This window comes from Columba livia, chromosome 22 (genome assembly GCF_036013475.1).
Source record: "Columba livia isolate bColLiv1 breed racing homer chromosome 22, bColLiv1.pat.W.v2, whole genome shotgun sequence".
Lineage (NCBI taxonomy): Eukaryota > Metazoa > Chordata > Aves > Columbiformes > Columbidae > Columba > Columba livia.
Genome location: NC_088623.1, coordinates 6,696,440 through 6,713,428, shown reverse-complemented (window position 1 = coordinate 6,713,428; position 16,989 = coordinate 6,696,440). Strand labels below are relative to the sequence as shown.

General features: G+C 56.4%; 2 protein-coding genes across 4 annotated transcripts in view; one reads left to right on the top strand and one right to left on the bottom strand.

Annotated features, from left to right (window-relative positions):
- The first annotated feature begins 85 nt into the window (after window positions 1-85).
- Window positions 86-3,992, top strand: LOC102086138 (ubiquinol-cytochrome c reductase complex assembly factor 2). Its single transcript, XM_065039110.1, has 4 exons — window positions 86-288; window positions 2,652-2,726; window positions 3,024-3,093; window positions 3,810-3,992. The coding sequence occupies exons 1-4, from the start codon at window positions 151-153 to the stop codon at window positions 3,902-3,904; spliced, it is 378 nt and encodes a 125-aa protein (XP_064895182.1). The 5' UTR covers window positions 86-150; the 3' UTR covers window positions 3,905-3,992.
- An 837-nt stretch (window positions 3,993-4,829) lies between these two features.
- Window positions 4,830-16,989, bottom strand: part of ITPR3 (inositol 1,4,5-trisphosphate receptor type 3) — a 35,837-nt gene continuing 23,677 nt past the window's right edge. For 2 of the 3 annotated variants that reach the window (XM_013370892.3, XM_021281102.2), the window contains 24 exons: window positions 16,312-16,496; window positions 16,055-16,203; window positions 15,768-15,876; window positions 15,552-15,642; window positions 15,183-15,352; window positions 14,713-14,887; window positions 14,448-14,632; window positions 14,176-14,376; window positions 13,725-13,835; window positions 13,412-13,507; window positions 13,070-13,171; window positions 12,732-12,818; window positions 12,010-12,120; window positions 11,606-11,798; window positions 10,518-10,643; window positions 10,138-10,310; window positions 9,869-10,033; window positions 9,186-9,378; window positions 8,673-8,768; window positions 8,233-8,357; window positions 7,525-7,690; window positions 6,750-6,910; window positions 5,989-6,150; window positions 4,830-5,675 (listed from right to left, as the gene is read on the bottom strand). In XM_013370892.3, the coding sequence (XP_013226346.2) occupies window positions 5,607-5,675; window positions 5,989-6,150; window positions 6,750-6,910; window positions 7,525-7,690; window positions 8,233-8,357; window positions 8,673-8,768; window positions 9,186-9,378; window positions 9,869-10,033; window positions 10,138-10,310; window positions 10,518-10,643; window positions 11,606-11,798; window positions 12,010-12,120; window positions 12,732-12,818; window positions 13,070-13,171; window positions 13,412-13,507; window positions 13,725-13,835; window positions 14,176-14,376; window positions 14,448-14,632; window positions 14,713-14,887; window positions 15,183-15,352; window positions 15,552-15,642; window positions 15,768-15,876; window positions 16,055-16,203; window positions 16,312-16,496 (3,401 nt within the window). In that variant the 3' untranslated portion in view covers window positions 4,830-5,606. Of the gene's footprint in view, window positions 5,676-5,988; window positions 6,151-6,749; window positions 6,911-7,524; window positions 7,691-8,232; window positions 8,358-8,672; window positions 8,769-9,185; window positions 9,379-9,868; window positions 10,034-10,137; window positions 10,311-10,517; window positions 10,644-11,605; window positions 11,799-12,009; window positions 12,121-12,731; window positions 12,819-13,069; window positions 13,172-13,411; window positions 13,508-13,724; window positions 13,836-14,175; window positions 14,377-14,447; window positions 14,633-14,712; window positions 14,888-15,182; window positions 15,353-15,551; window positions 15,643-15,767; window positions 15,877-16,054; window positions 16,204-16,311; window positions 16,497-16,989 lie in introns of those variants that run through there. The other variant, XR_010467656.1, reaches the window with a different exon arrangement.

Here is a 16,989-nt window from a genome sequence, read left to right as displayed (position 1 = left end):
TCGGTGTCCGTTCAGCCCCGCGGCTCCCGGGCCGCTGTGTCTTTAACCGCCGCGCCGCCATCGCCCCGCCCGCGCTGCACATGCGCGGCCCCGCCCCCCTGCGGCCCCGCCCCGCTCCTGCGGCCGCCGTAGGTCACGTGGGCGGCAGCCATGGCGGCCTCCAGGTACCGGCGGTTCCTGCGGCTGTGCGAGGAGTGGCCGGTGGAGGAGAGCAAGCGGCAGCGGGACCTGGGCGCGGCGCTGCGGCTGCGGGTGGCGCAGGCGTTCCGCGAGGGGGACAACACGCAGGTGGGCGGCTGGCGGAGCGGCGGCGCGGGAGGGCGGGGCGGGGCCTGGGCCGCGCAGGCGCCTCGGCCGCTCCGGGGGCGGCGGGAGCGGGCCGGGCCGGGTTAACGTTCTTCCAGAGGGGGCTGCGGCGGGTTTGGTGCTGACACGGGGGTGTTTTCCGTGCAGCCCCCGCCTCGGGGCTGTCCCGGTTCCAGCTGGAGGCGGTTGTGCCGGGGCTGCGCTGGGGAGCGGGCCGGGGCGGTTCCCGGGGCTGCTCCGGAAACACCGGCCCCGCGGAGCGGGTTCCTCGTGTGGGAGAAGCTGCCGTGTCTGCCGGGTGTTCTGGCATTTTCACTCTGTTCCCAAGAACCCCGTCCCAAGGCTGTGGGAGTGGGATAGCAAACGGAGTCAGGCAGCCCCGCGCGGGATCGGTGGATGCTCTGGCTCGGTGGGCTGGATGAGCTTCGAAGGCCGGTCCAGCGCAGCCTGGTCTCTGGTTCTGTGGCCGCGGTGCGGGGCGCACGGCAGCGTACAGCGGTGTGGGGCACACAGCAGCGTACAGCGGTGCGGGGGGCACACAGCAGCGTACAGCGGTGCGGGGGGCACACAGCAGCGTACAGCGGTGCGGGGGGCACACAGCAGCGTACAGCGGTGCGGGGGGCGCAGGGCGTACAGCGGCGTGGGGCGCACATGGCAATGTACAGCAGTGCGGGGCGCACGGCAGCGTACAGCGGCGTGGAGCGTACAGCGGTGCTGGGCGCACGGCAGCGTACAGCGGTGTTGGGCACATGGCAGCGTACAGCGGTGCTGGGCGCACGGCAGCGTACAGCGGTGTTGGGCACATGGCAGCGTACGGTGCTGTGGGCACCGCAGGGACATGCGGCTTATAAAATGGGACTCTGGCTGCAGTTGTCATTGTGCTGGGGATTCAGCTTTGCTGCTGGAATCCATTAGAGCAGGGGATGCTTGACGTGGGCTGCAGACCTTCACAGGCTGGGAGGCGTTGCTGCGGAATGTAAATGTGCCCTTTCTTAGCATAAAAACATTGTTCCAGATATACGTTTTCTACTTCAAGGGGCCGTTATAGGCACCTAATTCTATATTGGTCACCAGAATTGTCTGTGGCAGACATTTCAGAAAGTGCTTATTGCATTTTCATATGCTCAGCACAGCTGAATATGCTGCATCAATTGGCTGCGAGATCCCAAAGCTGCCACTTGTCTTGAACATCTGAATTGATGCCTACAGCACTGATGTCAATTTGTATGTATAAAGGCTTAATATAGCAAGGGGAAATGTCCTGGCAGACAGCGGGAGGGACGTCTGAGAAAGGAAGGAGAACCATGAAGGATACTTTATCAGTTTAATGTCGGTTTTATTCACACGGAATAAGATTTGCTGATTTTACAGGGGAGGAATACCATTTCTGCTACGCGTTTAATAGCTATGTCTGCTGTCATTACTGAAACATTAGCGGGGTCGTTTGAAACGTGACTGCAAGGTGTGCTAAGCTGCAGATCACCTGCAGTGTGATGGTGCTTCTGTCTGTCTGTCCGTCCTCCCTCCTGCAGCAGCCGTTACCTGTTAAAGGAGGCGCCGCCCGCCCCGCGCTGAACCTGCGCCCGTGTCCCAAGGACAGACGAGCGCGTCACTTTGTCCCGAGGTGTTACTGTCCACGCTATTCCTGTTCTTGTACCGGTTTTAATCACTTGTTTGATGTCATGGAGCAGCAACGCAGAGTTCTGGTTGAGCTGGCTCCCTTGTCAGACTGAAATCCGAGAGGCCGTGCCAGCCCGACTGCTGGCCAGGCACCTGTCCGAGGCACCGGCACAGCGCTGGCTGTTAACGAGATCTTTCCAACTTACTAGACCAGAATAGAAATCCATTTACCCTTCACAAGCTGCCCGGTGTCTTTCATGCTGCTTTTCTCTAATCAATTATAAACTATTTTAAGCCTGCGTCGGGATTTTGTAACTTCCATCCTAGTACATTATCCTGTTTGATACTTTAGAATAGAACAGTGAGACAAACTGGCCTTTAAGTGGAATTTCACAGCAGTGGCCAATAAACAGGACAAGGAAACTGTCCGGCAGTGCTCTCGTTAACAGTGTGTTCACACTTGATCTGTCACATCTTTTTGAGCAGGGTTCAGGGTCCATTCTGGAAATGATGTGTCTCGTTATTCCTGCGGGCCGAGCTGGTGGGAAGCGGAGGGCGAAGAAAGCGTTCAGCGTTGTGGAGCAGCGTCCTGGGGCCGCCAGCATCGCACAGCGCTGAGGAGCCGCCGGAGCGGCTCCGGACTCTCCTCTCGCAAGCCTAGGAGTGATTTTTTTCTCCTATGGGGGTTTAAAATACAACTGTGTGATACTTTTGTGCTTTTCCAGATTGCTGACCCTGAGGCCTGTGACCAGATGTACGAGAGCTTAGTCAGGATCCACACCAACTACTACAAAAACAAGGTGAGCGTTGGCGTCAGCCGCCGTCCCGCTCTCCGCGCTGTCGCCGCCCTCGGCCCGGCAGCATCTGGGGAATGTCAGACAGACAGATGTGCGGCCGGGTGGCGCAGCAGTGCTGGTGCCTTTGGTCACTTGGGGACACATACGAACAGCACAGGTGGCAGTTGATGCTGTAGATGAACGGAATTCATAGAGCTTGACTGAAAATGAGCTCAGGCTCTGCTGTGGTGACATTTTGACCTGTTTTAGTGCACTACAAGTCTCTTTGTCTCTCTCTCCTTCTCTTGCTCGGTTATGAAGTATCCACGCCTGAAAGACACGAGCTTCACTGGAGTGACGGTAGAAGATTGCAAGATGATCCTAGCAACAGGTACTAATTCTGTGTGTGGTCAGAGAATGAGTCTGAGCAGGAGTTCAAAGTACTTTTTGTCTTTGTGGTGTTCACCGTGTTGCTTCTGCTGAGCAGCTTTGACTACAGGACAGAATGGGCCGGCCGTGCAAGGGAGTGGGGGTGTTTGTTGAGGAATAGGGTCAGGAATGTTTGGGGAGATCTTCAGTAATCTCTCAGGGCAAAAGATGGAGCGTATTTTGCGCTGGGCAGGAGCAGCAAAGGGTCTGCAAGGGCTCTGTGAGATCAGGTGGCAGGAGCTGTGTGAAAGAAATGCGCGTTTGCTACATCATTCTAAAAATTTGCAGCTTGTTTCACCATGTTCGTATTCCCTTCAGTATTTCTCCTTTTGTGTGAGACTGAGGGGAAACAGGGCGCTACGAGGCAGAAACACCCTCAGCCGGATCGTTTATTAAGTGCAGTGTGGGAGCTTGTGCGGTTTGTTCTGCTCCAGTTCCAAACTTTGACTGCAGTGCGTGGAAACAGAATGTGAGTTGTGAGTGATAAGGGACTCCCTGCACAACTGATTGGAAGGGAAAACAAATTTGCCTCGGGCCTCGAAATAAATAGAAATTCATTAAGATGAAAAGTCAAAAGAAGGAAAATATATGTGAGGCAAAGCTGTTGTAAGAGAGCTTGCATTCCTTTGCTCTTCTGTTCTCCTGGCTCCCCATCTCTCTCCTGCTCTCCTTTTGCAGATGTTCTGAAACAGATGGAAGACATGAAAAAAGGGACGTGGAGAAAACTGCGAGAAAGGTTCTATGCCAAGAAGCCCGAAGAGGACTTGAAGTGACAGGCCAGCTCCCGGATCCTCAGCTGTATATACTCCTAAAGCACTGTATGTATGTTGCCATGATGAATAAAACCATTTATTCCTCTTAGCACCAGCATTTTGTTCAGACCTGCACCTTACACCCTGCGTATTTAGTGTCCCCTCTTATTTCTTGAAAATCTTGGCCATAGCTTAACAAGTCTGTGCCGCAACCCCACTGGAGCAACATAGGGCAGAGGAAAGAACGTGGGGGTGTTAGACCCGATCCTCTGTGCTCCAGGAAATGGAACAACCAGGAGATGCACAGGGCAAGTAGGTGTGACCGTGTTAGCTCTAAATGTGCTGGTGAGGGTAACAGAGGTGATGTGGAGACACAGCTCTGCTTGGCAATTGAGGAGGGGGAACTATAATCGTCACATTTATTTTCCTTGTGAGAGGACCGAGGGTGACTCTTTACCATGATGACGGGGCAGGCGTGTAAGAGTTTGAGGTTTCAATCAGCGTGCTGCTGGTCGCTATAAAAAATTGCAAGTGTGATTAACCAAGTGCTATGGCCTGTGTTTGTTCGTTGTTAAAGCTTTAACGTTTCCATCGGTGTCTGTTGCGGCAGCGGCACAGGCCTGGAGCGCGCCAGGACCGCGCTCGGCTCCCGGCAGCACCAACAGCTGCTCCTTTTTGAACAGTGTTTTCCTGGCAAGTAGCGGAAGAATTGGAAACTTTGGGCAGGCACTAATCCAAACCTTCGGCAAACAGGGCTGGAGTTGAAGGTAGTTCTTCATGGTCGCATTCTTCATCTGACTGGGGAGTCGTGCTGCATCTTAACATCGCACAGCTGGAGCTGAGAGCTTGGGCAATACAGCCCTGGGTTGGCTTCAGGTCTGTGGGTTGTTCTGGTGTTTCTATTTATAACAGCTCCACGGCGTACCAGAGCGCACAGGAAGGGCACTTTCTTTACCATGTTTAAGTTTTTATTATAACATGACTTTGTATTTAATTTAGTTAAGGCAATTTACACTTTAGTTCATAAGTAACGACAATAACAAAATAAAACAAAAGTAAAACATTACACCAGAGATGAAACTAAAACACAGGACACCCCTTTCACAGTGAACTCCTGTAAACCCGCAGCCGCCGCCTCCTACTGCCCAAATATCCTCGGTGCACAGAAGGCAGAAGACTCGTTCACACTAGTACAGACCTGGATACCCATCTGGTGAGTTAAATTAAATCCATCTCCTGGAGTTTAGCTCCTCTTTCCTGCGGCACAGTGACGAACAGAACTCTTTAAATGGAGAGGGATCAGCATGGAGCAGGGACAGCAAATACGGTGGCTGGTTTGCAAAGATCCAGGGGTACTAGTGCCACTCTGGGAGCAAGTTAAATATTGCAGCCCTACAGCTAGTTACACCACCCCGAGGTGGCAGCCATGGAGATAAAGATACAACCCTCCACATTTGCAAAATAAAGAGTTATTGCAATGAGGAACCAAAGTCCTGTATAATTTATCTTCCTACAAGGGCATCAGAGTAACTTGTGGGTCCAGGTGTCGTGAGGAATCCTGGCCAGTCCCCGGGTCCGGAATTGCTCACAAGCATCTAAGGAGAAGGCTGGCCGCGGCCCTTCCCCGTGCTCCGTGCTGGGGCGGCGACGGCCACGCGGGGACCACGGGAGCCGACGCGTCGGTGTCGTCCCTCGGTGGGCGAAACCGGTGCTGTTCGGTGCCTCAGTGGTTCATGGTGTTCTGGACGTCCACAAAGCCCATCCGTTGTCTGCGCTTGCGTTGCTCTGTCATCTGGAGGTCAAACAGGGACACGAGTGAGGCAGGAAAGCGGGACTCGAGTCACTAACGTGCTCCTCGAGGCTGCTTAAAGCATCTGCCAGAATAGCTGATGAGCAAGTTGAGAAATAAAAAAAGCACAGGTCCCAAATGTCCCTGAACCTCCCAAAAAGAGCAGCAGGAGCCCTTTGCTTTGGATCTGAAGCTGTTCTGGCCAGGGCTGGTTCTGCCTCCTGTTCCCTGTGATCGGTGTCTATTCTGGTGAGGACAGTGAGTTTCTACAGGCAGGTGTTGCTCAAGTGCTCCTAATTTTACACTTATTTAGTACCTGTTCCTTCAGCTCGTTCAGCTGGGAGGTGAGGTGGGACACCAGCTTCATCGTGGTGTTGAGCTTGTCTTGAAGATTTCGGATCTCGTTCTGTTCCCCTTCCCCCTCGTTGCTGACCAGCGACATGGCGCGCATGCGGGGGAACCAGTCGAGGTTCTTGTTCTGGAAAGGCAACCACGGAGGGGTGAGGAGGAGGGAAGAGACCTGGTAGGGTTTAACAGGGACCCTGCCTATGTGCGGGGATTAAAGGAGTTCTTGGGGCTGGTCTTGGCTGCAGCTTTGCAGTTTCCCTTGCTGGCTTCTTCCTGCAGCCTTCTGCGCTCAAGTTGAAGTTTTTCTTGTCTAGATTTCCTTTCCCTCCCTCCTTGCCTTGAAATAACCTTGAAGCCCCACTCTCTACCGCGTGCCTCTGCCCTTGGGTCAATCCTTAAATAACACAGTACAAAACAGCAAATAGACAACATGGTGCTGGCTGAGGCTGCAAAGTGAAAATAACCAGCAAAGAACAAACTAAGGCAACAACATCATTATTAAATATTTTCCAAAAGCTCCTCAGAAGTGTTTTTCTTTGGCAAGCCCTTTCTTCTCCAACATCCCCCCTGGGGCAGGCAGGTTGTGACAGCGACAGAGCTGCCCTGGGAGGACCCGCACCTGCATCAGCTGCGCCGCGCACCTGGATCACCTGTGCCACGTACCTCGATCATCTACACCACGTACCTGCATCATCTGCACCACGTACCTGCATCATCTGCACCACATACCTTGATCATCTGCGCCACGTAGCTCTCGGGCCCCGTGTAGTCTGTCTTGTTCTTCACCCGCACCAGCACGATGAAGTACAAGTAGTTCCACATGTTGTGCTCGTATTTAATGTGCTCCTCAAACGACACCGTCTTGTTGTCAAACTTGTCCCTTTCCAGTCCTGGGAAAGGCAGCGGGAAGAAGTGAGCAAACAGACAGGGAGGTACAGATCATGGCACCTCTCCCAGGTGTGACTTTCAAAAAGTGCTTTTAAATAATTACTCGGCATTTAGCACACAAACAGCATCCACAAGCAGGGGAAAACAAGCCAGTTGTGTATTCAGGAGAATTCCCTTTAAAGTACTACCAGCTGTGCTTTCTGCTTATGTATCAAAAAGCATAAAAGGCACCCAGTGGATCTTTTAAGAAAAAAGCAGCTGGACTTAGTTTTTTTGTTCCCTTTTTTGGATGACTATGAGCATTCCAGAACATTTTCTTGTATTTTACTTCCTTAGTAATACGGTGCTTTTTTCTCCACTGCTCAGGTGGTCTCAGCAGTGGTAAGTGCACAGTGAGGACGCCAAAGGTGGGATTCGACATTACCACCTCATTAACAGGAGGTGAGGAACACCACAGACGATTTCCCCTCTCAGGTCGCGTCCCTGTTTCAGCCTCCCCGCGCTGCCCTGACCCACCGCTGAACACGTTTACATTTTGCTGCGAACCGAATCAAACCCAGAACCCGGCTGAAGCTCCTTCCCTTCCCTCAGCCCCAGCACGAGCCCCAGCGCTCACCGCAGATGAAGCAGGTCGTCTTCAGTATCTCCTCCTTCTTCTGCTTCTCGCTCCTCAGATCAGCAAAAGTGTCAATAATGACCCCAAAGATGAGGTTAAGGACGATGATAATGACAATAAAGAAGAAGAGCAGGTCATAGACAACCCGAGCGGGAAACAATGACTCCTGTGATGGAAGAAATGGATAAACGTGTGCCTGGCACCTCCAGCCCCGCCAGAGAGGAGGAACAAAGGGTGTGATGGGGAGAGGGGAGGGAAGCGCTGGGACAGTGCGGGGACAGCGCTGGTGTCACTGTTCCCAGGGAGGAGGGTGGCTGCACAGCAGTAAATGCAGCAGGACGGGACACAAGAAACAGTAAATGCAGCAGGACGGGGCACAAGAAACAGTAAATGCAGCAGGACGGGGCACAAGAAACAGTAAATGCAGCAGGACGGGGCACAAGAAACAGTAAATGCAGCAGGACGGGGCACAAGAAACAGTAAATGCAGCAGGACGGGGCACAAGAAACAGTAAATGCAGCAGGACGGGGCACAAGAAACAGTAAATGCAGCAGGACGGGGCACAAGAAACAGTAAATGCAGCAGGATGGGGCACAAGAAACAGTAAATGCAGCAGGATGGGGCACAAGAAACAGTAGATGCAGCAGGATGGGGCACAAGAAACAGTAGATGCAGCAGGACGGGGCAGGAGGAAGGGTCCAAACTCACGTCCTTCGACGGCTTGCGCAGAATGTCGCCCACGCCCCCGCCGTTCCTCAGCCCGTGGTTCAGGACGGTGACGATGCACATGAGCAGCGTGTCACAGGCGCGTTCCCACTGCTCGGCGGCTGTTTCTGGAGCACGAGAATGGGAAATAAAAGTAAAACCCCAGCGCACAGCCAGGGCAGAAGTCCCAGCTCCTCCAGCTCGGCTCGTGCTGTGGAGTGTTCGGCTGAGCGCTCCCAAAGCTCCCACTTCCTTTATGACTAAACTGAATCTACTTCAACATTTTAATGCCAGGGTCAATGCAAAATTTGCAGGTCTCTTGCCTAACGTGTGCCAGAGAGTGGGATGTTTGTTTCCACCTTTGAAAAGCTGGGATTTCCTGAGCTTGCTGCCAAACCGGGCGGCTAACCAGCAGAGCTGACCTTGCTCATGCGCTCGCTTACCTTCCAGGGCAGTGGGCACAGCCGAGCAGCTGATCTTGTCCCCGCTGCACGACTCCATGAAGGTCTCCATGTTCCTGTGCATCCCCAGGGGGTCATCTGCAAGAAACCATCAGCCTCGTCAGGGCACCCGTGTGCCTGAGCAAAGCTCTTTGCTGCTGCCCTGCATGCTCAGCAACTGCCTCTTCCTGAGCTTTCAAGCTTCTTTAAAAAGAGTTGTTTCCCATTCTCCTTGCCTTTTTTAGGCTTTGAATCTTTCGCTCTAACAATGCTAAAACTCCATTTGTAGCTGCCCACCTTCCTCTCCATCACCCCAAACGCCGCTCTGCAGCACAAGGTCCCTAAGGCAGCACAGCAGCTGTTGTCTCCACCAGCCCCAAACCCAGCGTGACGGGGGGTTGTGCTGCGGGTACAAACCCCACGACACGCACACCCACACCCACCCACACCCACACGTGTGCTGTGGCAGCGGGAGCAGCAGGGCTCACGCACGGCCCCGCTCCGGGGCTGCACAACCTGTGGCTTTGCTGGCCGGCAGCCGGTCCACCTCCAGGATGAAGTCGTCCTTGAGGAACAGGAAGCCCACGATGGAGAAGAGGTAGACGAGGATGAGCGCCAAGAGGGCTGTCAGCAGGATGGAGCGCCCGTTCCGCGTCACGCTCTTGATGACGTTAAACAAGGTCTCCTCGCGGTAGATCAAGTCAAACAGCTGAAGGGACACAGGAGCAAAGAAATGCCACAGGGTGCTTCTCTTGGTAACGCCTGGCCTACCTACGTCCCCTTTCAGCCTGGGAGCCTGGATCACTCAGCAGACCTTGACTAACTTCTGCATAAAGCATTTAAGTTTCCCAGCTTACTGTAGGGAAGCAGAGAAGAATGAAGGGACTTGTGCACAGCAGGAGAGCCAAGAACAGGGCACACACACCCGCCTGTGCCCTCAGCAGCTCACGCTGTCCCCCAGCTGAGCCACGTAACATGCACAGTTGAGATGAGAAAGAGAGAGACGGCAAAAGAGCGCGAGAGAGACAGTAACAGATCCTGGCGCAGGCAGAAAGATCGGCCTGCGCAAAGATGAGAGCACAGCGAACTGTTCTCTCTGCTGTTACCAGTCAGCCCCTGGAAGGTGTCGCAGAAACCTTCCAGCATCTAAGGGGGCAGACAGGCCACCTCCCTGCCCCAAACAGCTGCACTTATTGTACCAGGATGCTGTAGAAGAGCTCGTGCACAAAGAGTCCCAGGACGCTCGTCAGGATGTAGCCAACGTGGTAAAGAAACTCCACATCCATGATCATGGCCTTGTAGCCTCGGATGAAGGTGCCGCGGTTGCCCACAAAGCTCACCACAAACACGATCTTGTTGGCCAGCTGGGGAACAACCAGAGACGGGGGAGTGGGGTTTGCCGCACCCCGCGAATGCAGAACAACCTCCGTGGGCGGCTGCGCTATTTTTCCAGTGTTGGAGAACTTACATTGAGAGCTCCCAGTATGTTCAGAGTGAGTCCGATGCCCAGGTAATAGATGGACCGCAAGATCAGCGCCACGAGCAGCGGCCTGACGCCGTAGCGCTTAGTGAACAGGGCCATGATGGAGAAGCAGATCAGGATCCAGAAGAGCAGCGAGATCAGGGGGGAGTCCAGCACTCCTGGGAAGAAAACACCCGCGGCAATTGAATGGCATGAGACTAAATGCTGTTACTGTCCAGGGAAAACCAAGGTGCTGGGCAGGAGGCTCCATAGCTCAGGGGGTAGAGCCCTGGTCTAGTTAGACCAGAGGTCATGAGTTCATAATCCCACTGAGCTGAGCTCAAACTCCCACTGGAGCCTCAAACACCAAGTGCTGGGGCACTTACCCATGGAAGTGGCTTCAACATAGGGGTAGAAGAAAGCAATGATGATGTTGATGAAGACAGCCAGGTTGAAGGAAATGCTTCCCCAGAGCGTCATTCTGCGGGAGAACCAGTACATCAGCGGCATGCCTGCGGGGAGAGGAGGCAGACACACGGATCTCAGCAACCTCGTGCCAAACGGGGAGGTTTCGTCCTCCCAGACACCCGCAGAGCCCGGCTCAGCAGGGCCAGCGGCCCAGAGGGACCCTCGCCTCCCACTGCCTTCCAAACCTTAATAAACACTCCCTCCTCATCTGCTGCAACAGGAGGGCGAGTTCAAAATGTCACTGCTCACATTTCTTGGCTTCTCAGCCCTTTGACCTGCTCTGGCACCTTGGAATCAGATCGGCTCCATCTCCTGCCCATCGCCCACCTCCCGCAGCCTCGTGTCCCCAGCAACAGAATCTTTGTGTTTTCAGCCCTGGTCCCGGAGCCCCAGCCAGCAACTTCCCATCCACGCTGGAAACATGTTTCCTGCCCAGTTCCTGGGGCAGTTTTGACTGGATCTGCAAGTGTTTTCAGAGCTGCCACACCGCTCCTTAGCTGCACTGTAGTATTTACAGTGTGACTCCATTAAGCTCCTGTTATTTTAAGCCAGGATTTCCGTCCTGGTGCAGCCCTGAAAGCACCTAAGCAGCTCTGCAGGGTGCAGAGAAACAACTTTATTTCCCATATGTAGCTGCTAGACCCTGTCTTAGGAGAAGGCAACGGTGAACAAATGAAGAGGGGACTTTCCAGGGGAAGACACGTGCAGGTGTAATCCCAGGGAATGCGCTGTAAGACGCATTTCAGGCTACTGAGGAACTGCACTAACAGGCATGGAGGAGACATCTTGATTAACCTCCACTCCCTACAAACTGCCCAGCGGGTTGTGGAGCACAGGGAGCTCAGAGCTGCTGTGTCCAGAATGCAGCCCGGGTTTGCAGCCCTTCCCAAGCAGGGCCACCTCGCAGGGCCACCTCCCAGGGCCACCTCCCAGGGCCACCGCGGGGGCTGCTGGAAGTGCCCGTGCTGGCCGAGGGGGCCCCAAGGAAGGTCTGGTTTGCTCTTACTGCGCAGCTTCTTCTGCCATTCCATCTCGTTGTGGAGGAAGGACGACTGGTCGAAGAAGTCACTGACTTTGCTGCCCTGCTCGTCCTGCTCCGTGGTGGTGAAGAGCCGGTACTTGGTCTCCTTGGTGAGGAACTCGCAGATGCCCGGCACCGGGAAGATGATCTGCTCCATGCTGCGGTCCAGGCGCACGATCTGCAGGTGACGGGGAGGTGCCCTGAGCTCCGGCCCCTGCCAGGGTGGGCTCCTCTCCTCGAGCCAGCCGTGCCGCCCCGCTCCGCGGGGCTCCGAGCAGCACCAGCCCCTCGCCAGCGCTGCGCATCCCGCCCGCAGAGGCAGCCCCTGCGCTGGGGCAGCTGCGCGTGGCGGCGCCTCAGTCACACAGCCCCACCGCTGGCGGCCTTGCCTCGATCTGCGACGTGTGTTTCTCGTAATACGCCAGCGGATCCTCCTCCTCCTCCTGCACCGGGGCCGTCGACTTCAGCATCTGCGTCAGCTGCTTGTTGTTGAGGCTGAGCTGGGGTCGGGAGAGGAGAGAGGGTGAATATGGCCTGAGTCGAGCCTAGCTCTGCACTGACAACAGCCTCCCACATCTACCAGAGCTGATGAGGTTTTGGGAAAAAGCAAATGAATTAAAGGTTCCTAAAGGGGTATGAGCACTCCCTGAGGTGACAGACATTAGATTCCCTGCAATAATTACATCCAAATGCTGCTAATCCACAAATTACAAATCAATGTCCATGAAACCCCAGGGAAATCATATTACTGCTGAATCTCGTCCGGAATCTAAGGCACATCGTCAAGAAATGACAGCGAAGGACTCGGCCCTTCCTTTGCTAAGAGGAAGGGGACAAAGTGGGTACCAGCATGACCCCATCAGGACCACCAGCCTGTCCCCGGTGAGCGGGATGTCACCCCACAGCTGAGCCCCACAAACACAGCTCGCCGGAACGTGGTGCATGTGCCTTTGGGCTTGTGGTTTGGCTACGAGGGCACTGATCAGTCTGTCTGTCTTTAGTTCCCCTGGGGAGCACCAAAACCCATCAACTCTTAACTAACAAAACCCCGGGTAGGAGGAGCAGCTCTTTGCAGCCGCTGCTCAGGGCTGGGGGGGCTCTGCCTCCGTACCATGGACGAGATGCCCTCCTCCTCCTCCTCCTGGATGCGCTTCACCGGCTTCAGGAGCTGCTGCAGGGACTTGTTGTGTCGGGACAGCTGGAAGAGGGACAGCGATGGCACAGCCGGTGAGCGGCCACCGCGCACAGGGAGCGGGACGTGGGGCGCGCAGGGGAGAGGGACACGGGGCGCTCAGGTGAGCGGGGGGGCTGGCTTCCCACAGGAGCCAAAAGCACGTTCCCAGCCATGCCTGGCTGGAGGAAGCACAAATAAATACAGAGAAATAGGTGCAAGCCGGTGAGTGGGAGCACAGCGCGGCACGGGGAGCCCAGCCTGGCCAAGCTCAGTACCTGCAGCGCCAGGATATAAATGTTGTGGCCGACTTCCCGGGGGGAAACCTCGGCGTTTTCACACTCCTCCTCCTGCAGATAGGCCTTCTTAATCACGTCAACCTGGAGGGCAGCGGAGGGACAATGAGCTTCTCCCCTTCCCCTTGCCTCGTTTTTCTCGCCCGGGAAAACCATTCGTCAAGGATGCTCGTGCAGAGGGTGGTGTGTGACCAGCAGTACGGAGATATTTATCAGATTTCAAACCAAAAACTGCTCCAGGATGCGCAGGCAGAAGAGGCGCAGCAATGGGCACAAGCTGGGGAGGCTGGGGCTCACTGCGGGGGTTTCACCACCAGCTCTTACCAGCTCCTGCGGGCGAAGGCTGATGAGGATCCGCTCAGCGTTTTCACTGTCGTGTCTGCTCTCCATGAGCGCCAGGAGGAGCTTGGAGGCGTTGTCCTGGCGAGGAGAAGTGCTCGCTGAAGGGAGCTGTGCCCAGGGCGGGCAGAGACCCCCACCCAGAGGCACCTGAGCCTCACACGGTAGAGATGCGCCAGCCCCATCCCACCAAATCCACCTGCTCCCGCACACAAGGACCTGACACAGTCCCCAGCGCACCCCACGGCACACGCAGCCATGTGTCTGTCGCCCCGGCTGTGCCCCCGGCTGTGCCCACCTTCAGCTGCAGCACCAGGTCCATGCGGTACTTGCAGAGGGGGCTGATGTCGTTGAGGATGAGGGCGGTGATGATGTCGATCCCGTTTGACTCATGGGTGACGATGCAGCTCTGTGGGGTGATGCAATGTGTTACCCCACCAACGCTGCCAGTCCTCCCAGCTTCACCCTCCAACACAGCCCAGTCCAAACCAGCACCCTGCGCACAGCACTGACCTGCCTGCTTACCCTGGGAGCCCCTGGGCAGGGCCCCATTTCCATCGCTGTGTTATTTAACCCGTTTGCATCTACCCAAGCACATAACCCACAGCACTCCTGCGCACCCCAGCATCGCCCCCATCCCATGTTCTGCTCCCACTCCCCACTGTTTTCCCACCCACCCCAATTCCCCGCTCGGGTGTCCCTGATAAGGGGTGCGGTGCTCCGGACACCCCGCGGCGGTGCCCGCAGACCTGGTTCTCGTGGCAGGGCCCCTGGCAGTACTCAGTGAGGGTCTCCAGTGTCTGGGTGATGAGCGCCACGTTGTACTCGTTGATGTAGAGCCCCAGCAGCCCCAGCCCCCCCGTGGTGCTGCCGCACATGATGTCGAGGAACTGCAGCGTCTCGCACACCAGGTTGTAGTTGGTTTTGTTGTTCTGGCACCGGAGGAAGTTCTGTCGAGAAAAGTCTCGGTTACCCCAGTGGCCCTGCCCTGACCGCGGGCCCCGTCAGCCCTGTAACCAACCTGCAGGTCCCGGTTGTGGTTCTCACAGAGAAGCTGCAGGAACCGCAGAATGGGCTCCATGATCAGGACTGTCACCCCCATCTCGTTGTTCTGGCCCTGCTCCCCAGTGTCATGGCCCTTCCGAAACCCTAAGGCGAGCGGGTATCGGGAGGGGGTGCCAGGCATCAGGAAGGTGTCTTCTCGTCCTAGAGGGAACCCAACCTTGTCAGCATCGGGCTATCCAACTAGAAGACATTGGCTCTCCCAGGGGGACACAGCCCCGTACCTTTGGTGCCAGGGTCATGCTCATCTTTGTCCTCACGGGGCTTGTTCCCGATGTCACTCATGTTCACAGACACCGTAGACTTGGTCTCCTGCTGCGCCTTCTTCATCCGGTCATGCAGAACCTTGAAGAACTTCTCAGACTTCTTGTCGCTCGTCATGAGGTTGTAGAAGGATTTCTGGGAGGAGGGAAGACAGCGTTCAAACCTCCACCCTGGGCTCCCACTGTCCCTGCCCACCCCTCTGCTTGGGCAGTCTGCGGCACTCAAGACCTGGTCTCTGATTTCTGCAATTCCTCTTGTGCACAGCCAGCAAAGCCACACAAGCAAAGGGGCTTTGGCAAAGCGGGATGCTCAGGGGCCAACCCAGAACACAGGGCTGCCCAGCAATGCCCCCCAAGCACTGGGACCATCACACCACACCCATCAAACCATTGCTGCCCGCACCCCGGCGCTGGCACCCACCACCCAGCACCTGGATCTCGGTGTTGCCTCCGTCCAGCAGCCGGATGGCAAGCAGGATGCTCTCCTGGAAGATCTTCTCGTTCTTGGTGTTCATGATGAGGTCAGCCACCAGCTTGGTGGCCCCTTCTCGGTCCAGCCGGCACTGGACAGCAGCAATGGCGGACCAGTCCTGGTCCTGGCCTGCGTGAGAGGACATGGAGAATGAGCACAGCTACATCACTGCTGCAGTACCTCAGTCCCGTCCCTCCACCCCTGGATCCTTTTCTCCTGTGGAGGTGGGGGCATGGAGAGCAGCTCCAGCCCTGATCCCACCACGGCGTGGGAGCCGGGCACTCGAGGTGTGTGTGACACAGGACAGGTGCAGGAGCCGCGCACTCACCTCCCCCAGCAGCATCCACGATTTCTCCTTTGGAACTCGACTTCTTGTTCTGCAGGTAATTGTTCAGGAGCATTTTCCGCAGCAGGTTGCCCTGCCAAGACAAATAAACATCGTGAGTCTCCGCGCTGGAGCGGGACGAGGCCGAGCAGCCAGGGCGCTGCAGCGCGGGTGCAGGGCTGCAGGGCTGGGGACGTGCCACGGGACCGTGGTGCTCACCCTCTCGCCATATCTGTTCCTCTTCACCAGCATCTGCTGCAGCGTCCTCAGCACCTTGATGCACAGCTTCTCCTCTGTCTCCATCAGGTCCTTGGTGTGCTGCACCAGCCTGGCACCGCACAGCCACCGTCACACAGCCCAGAGGGACGAGGGGGTCCCCGAGGGAACCGTCCCCACCACCCCTCCGGGTTGCAGGCGCACGCTGGGATGCACAGCCCACAAAGACGATGCTCACCAGCCCTTCCCAGCTCTCCCAGCACCCCCTGAGCAATTGCAAACATCCTCACTTGGACAGGAACCCTCCGCTCTCGCAGCGCTGAAACGCCTCGGTCCCCTCCATGAACAGCAGCTCCGGCCGGTGGAGAACATCCACCAGGACCGACAGCTCCGCCTCCACCAGCGGCTTCAGGCGATCCTCCAGCGCCGTGATGATGTCCTGAAACCCACGCACGCTCAGAGCCAGCGCACACGCAGGAGACATGCACAGGGGACAGGGACCCTGCAGCACCCGTGTCTGCCGCCACCGTTGTCCCCCTGCCCACACCTGCAGCTTCTCGATGATGTTCTTGTAGTCCCACTGGTTGGGGGTGGTGGAGACGCGAGGGAAGGTCCGTGTCGCCGTCTTATAGCTGGATGTGTTCCTCTGCACAGTGCTGGTGGAGCTGCTGTTGAGCAGGGAGCTGACATGGGCATCCAGGTCCATGGGCAGTGCGATGGAGCGGCTCTTGGCTGCGGGACAAGGAGCCAGGGTTGGGGACAGGGCTGACCCGGACCGTGTCATCAGCTAGGCCCTCCCCAGCCCTGCATTTGCAGCAGAGATCTGGGTTAAACACAAGAGTAGACTCCTCCAGGCTAGTGAGGGGTATTCTCATCCATCCATCCATCTCTCCCCACTGCCCAACGCAGGATGGAAAGACCCACCGCCCCCAGTTTTGGCTGGGAAAGCCCAGCATGGAGATGTTTTAAGCACCCTGCCTGGGTGCAAAGGGAAATCCCCAGGTGGTGCATCAGCACCAGCAGTCCCTTCCATCCCTTCCGCACGCTGACTCAGCGCTGAGCGCCCGGCCTGACTCAGGCAGCCACGGGCGGGCCCGGGGAAAACCGCCACCGGCGCAACCGGCTTTGTGTCCAGGCCTGGCACCAGCAGGGACGCACCACGGATCTCCCAGCCAAGCCCAGGTTTCGGCTCTTCCCACACAACCCCGCTCACACCCGGAGATTC

Bases quoted from the DNA above. Each gene is read 5' to 3' on its own strand.
- LOC102086138 (XM_065039110.1), top strand. From the start codon at position 151: ATGGCGGCCTCCAGGTACCGGCGGTTCCTGCGGCTGTGCGAGGAGTGG. The intron at 2,727-3,023 runs GTGAGCGTTGGC...TCGGTTATGAAG, and splicing joins CCAACTACTACAAAAACAAG to TATCCACGCCTGAAAGACAC. The intron at 3,094-3,809 runs GTACTAATTCTG...CTCCTTTTGCAG, and splicing joins CAAGATGATCCTAGCAACAG to ATGTTCTGAAACAGATGGAA.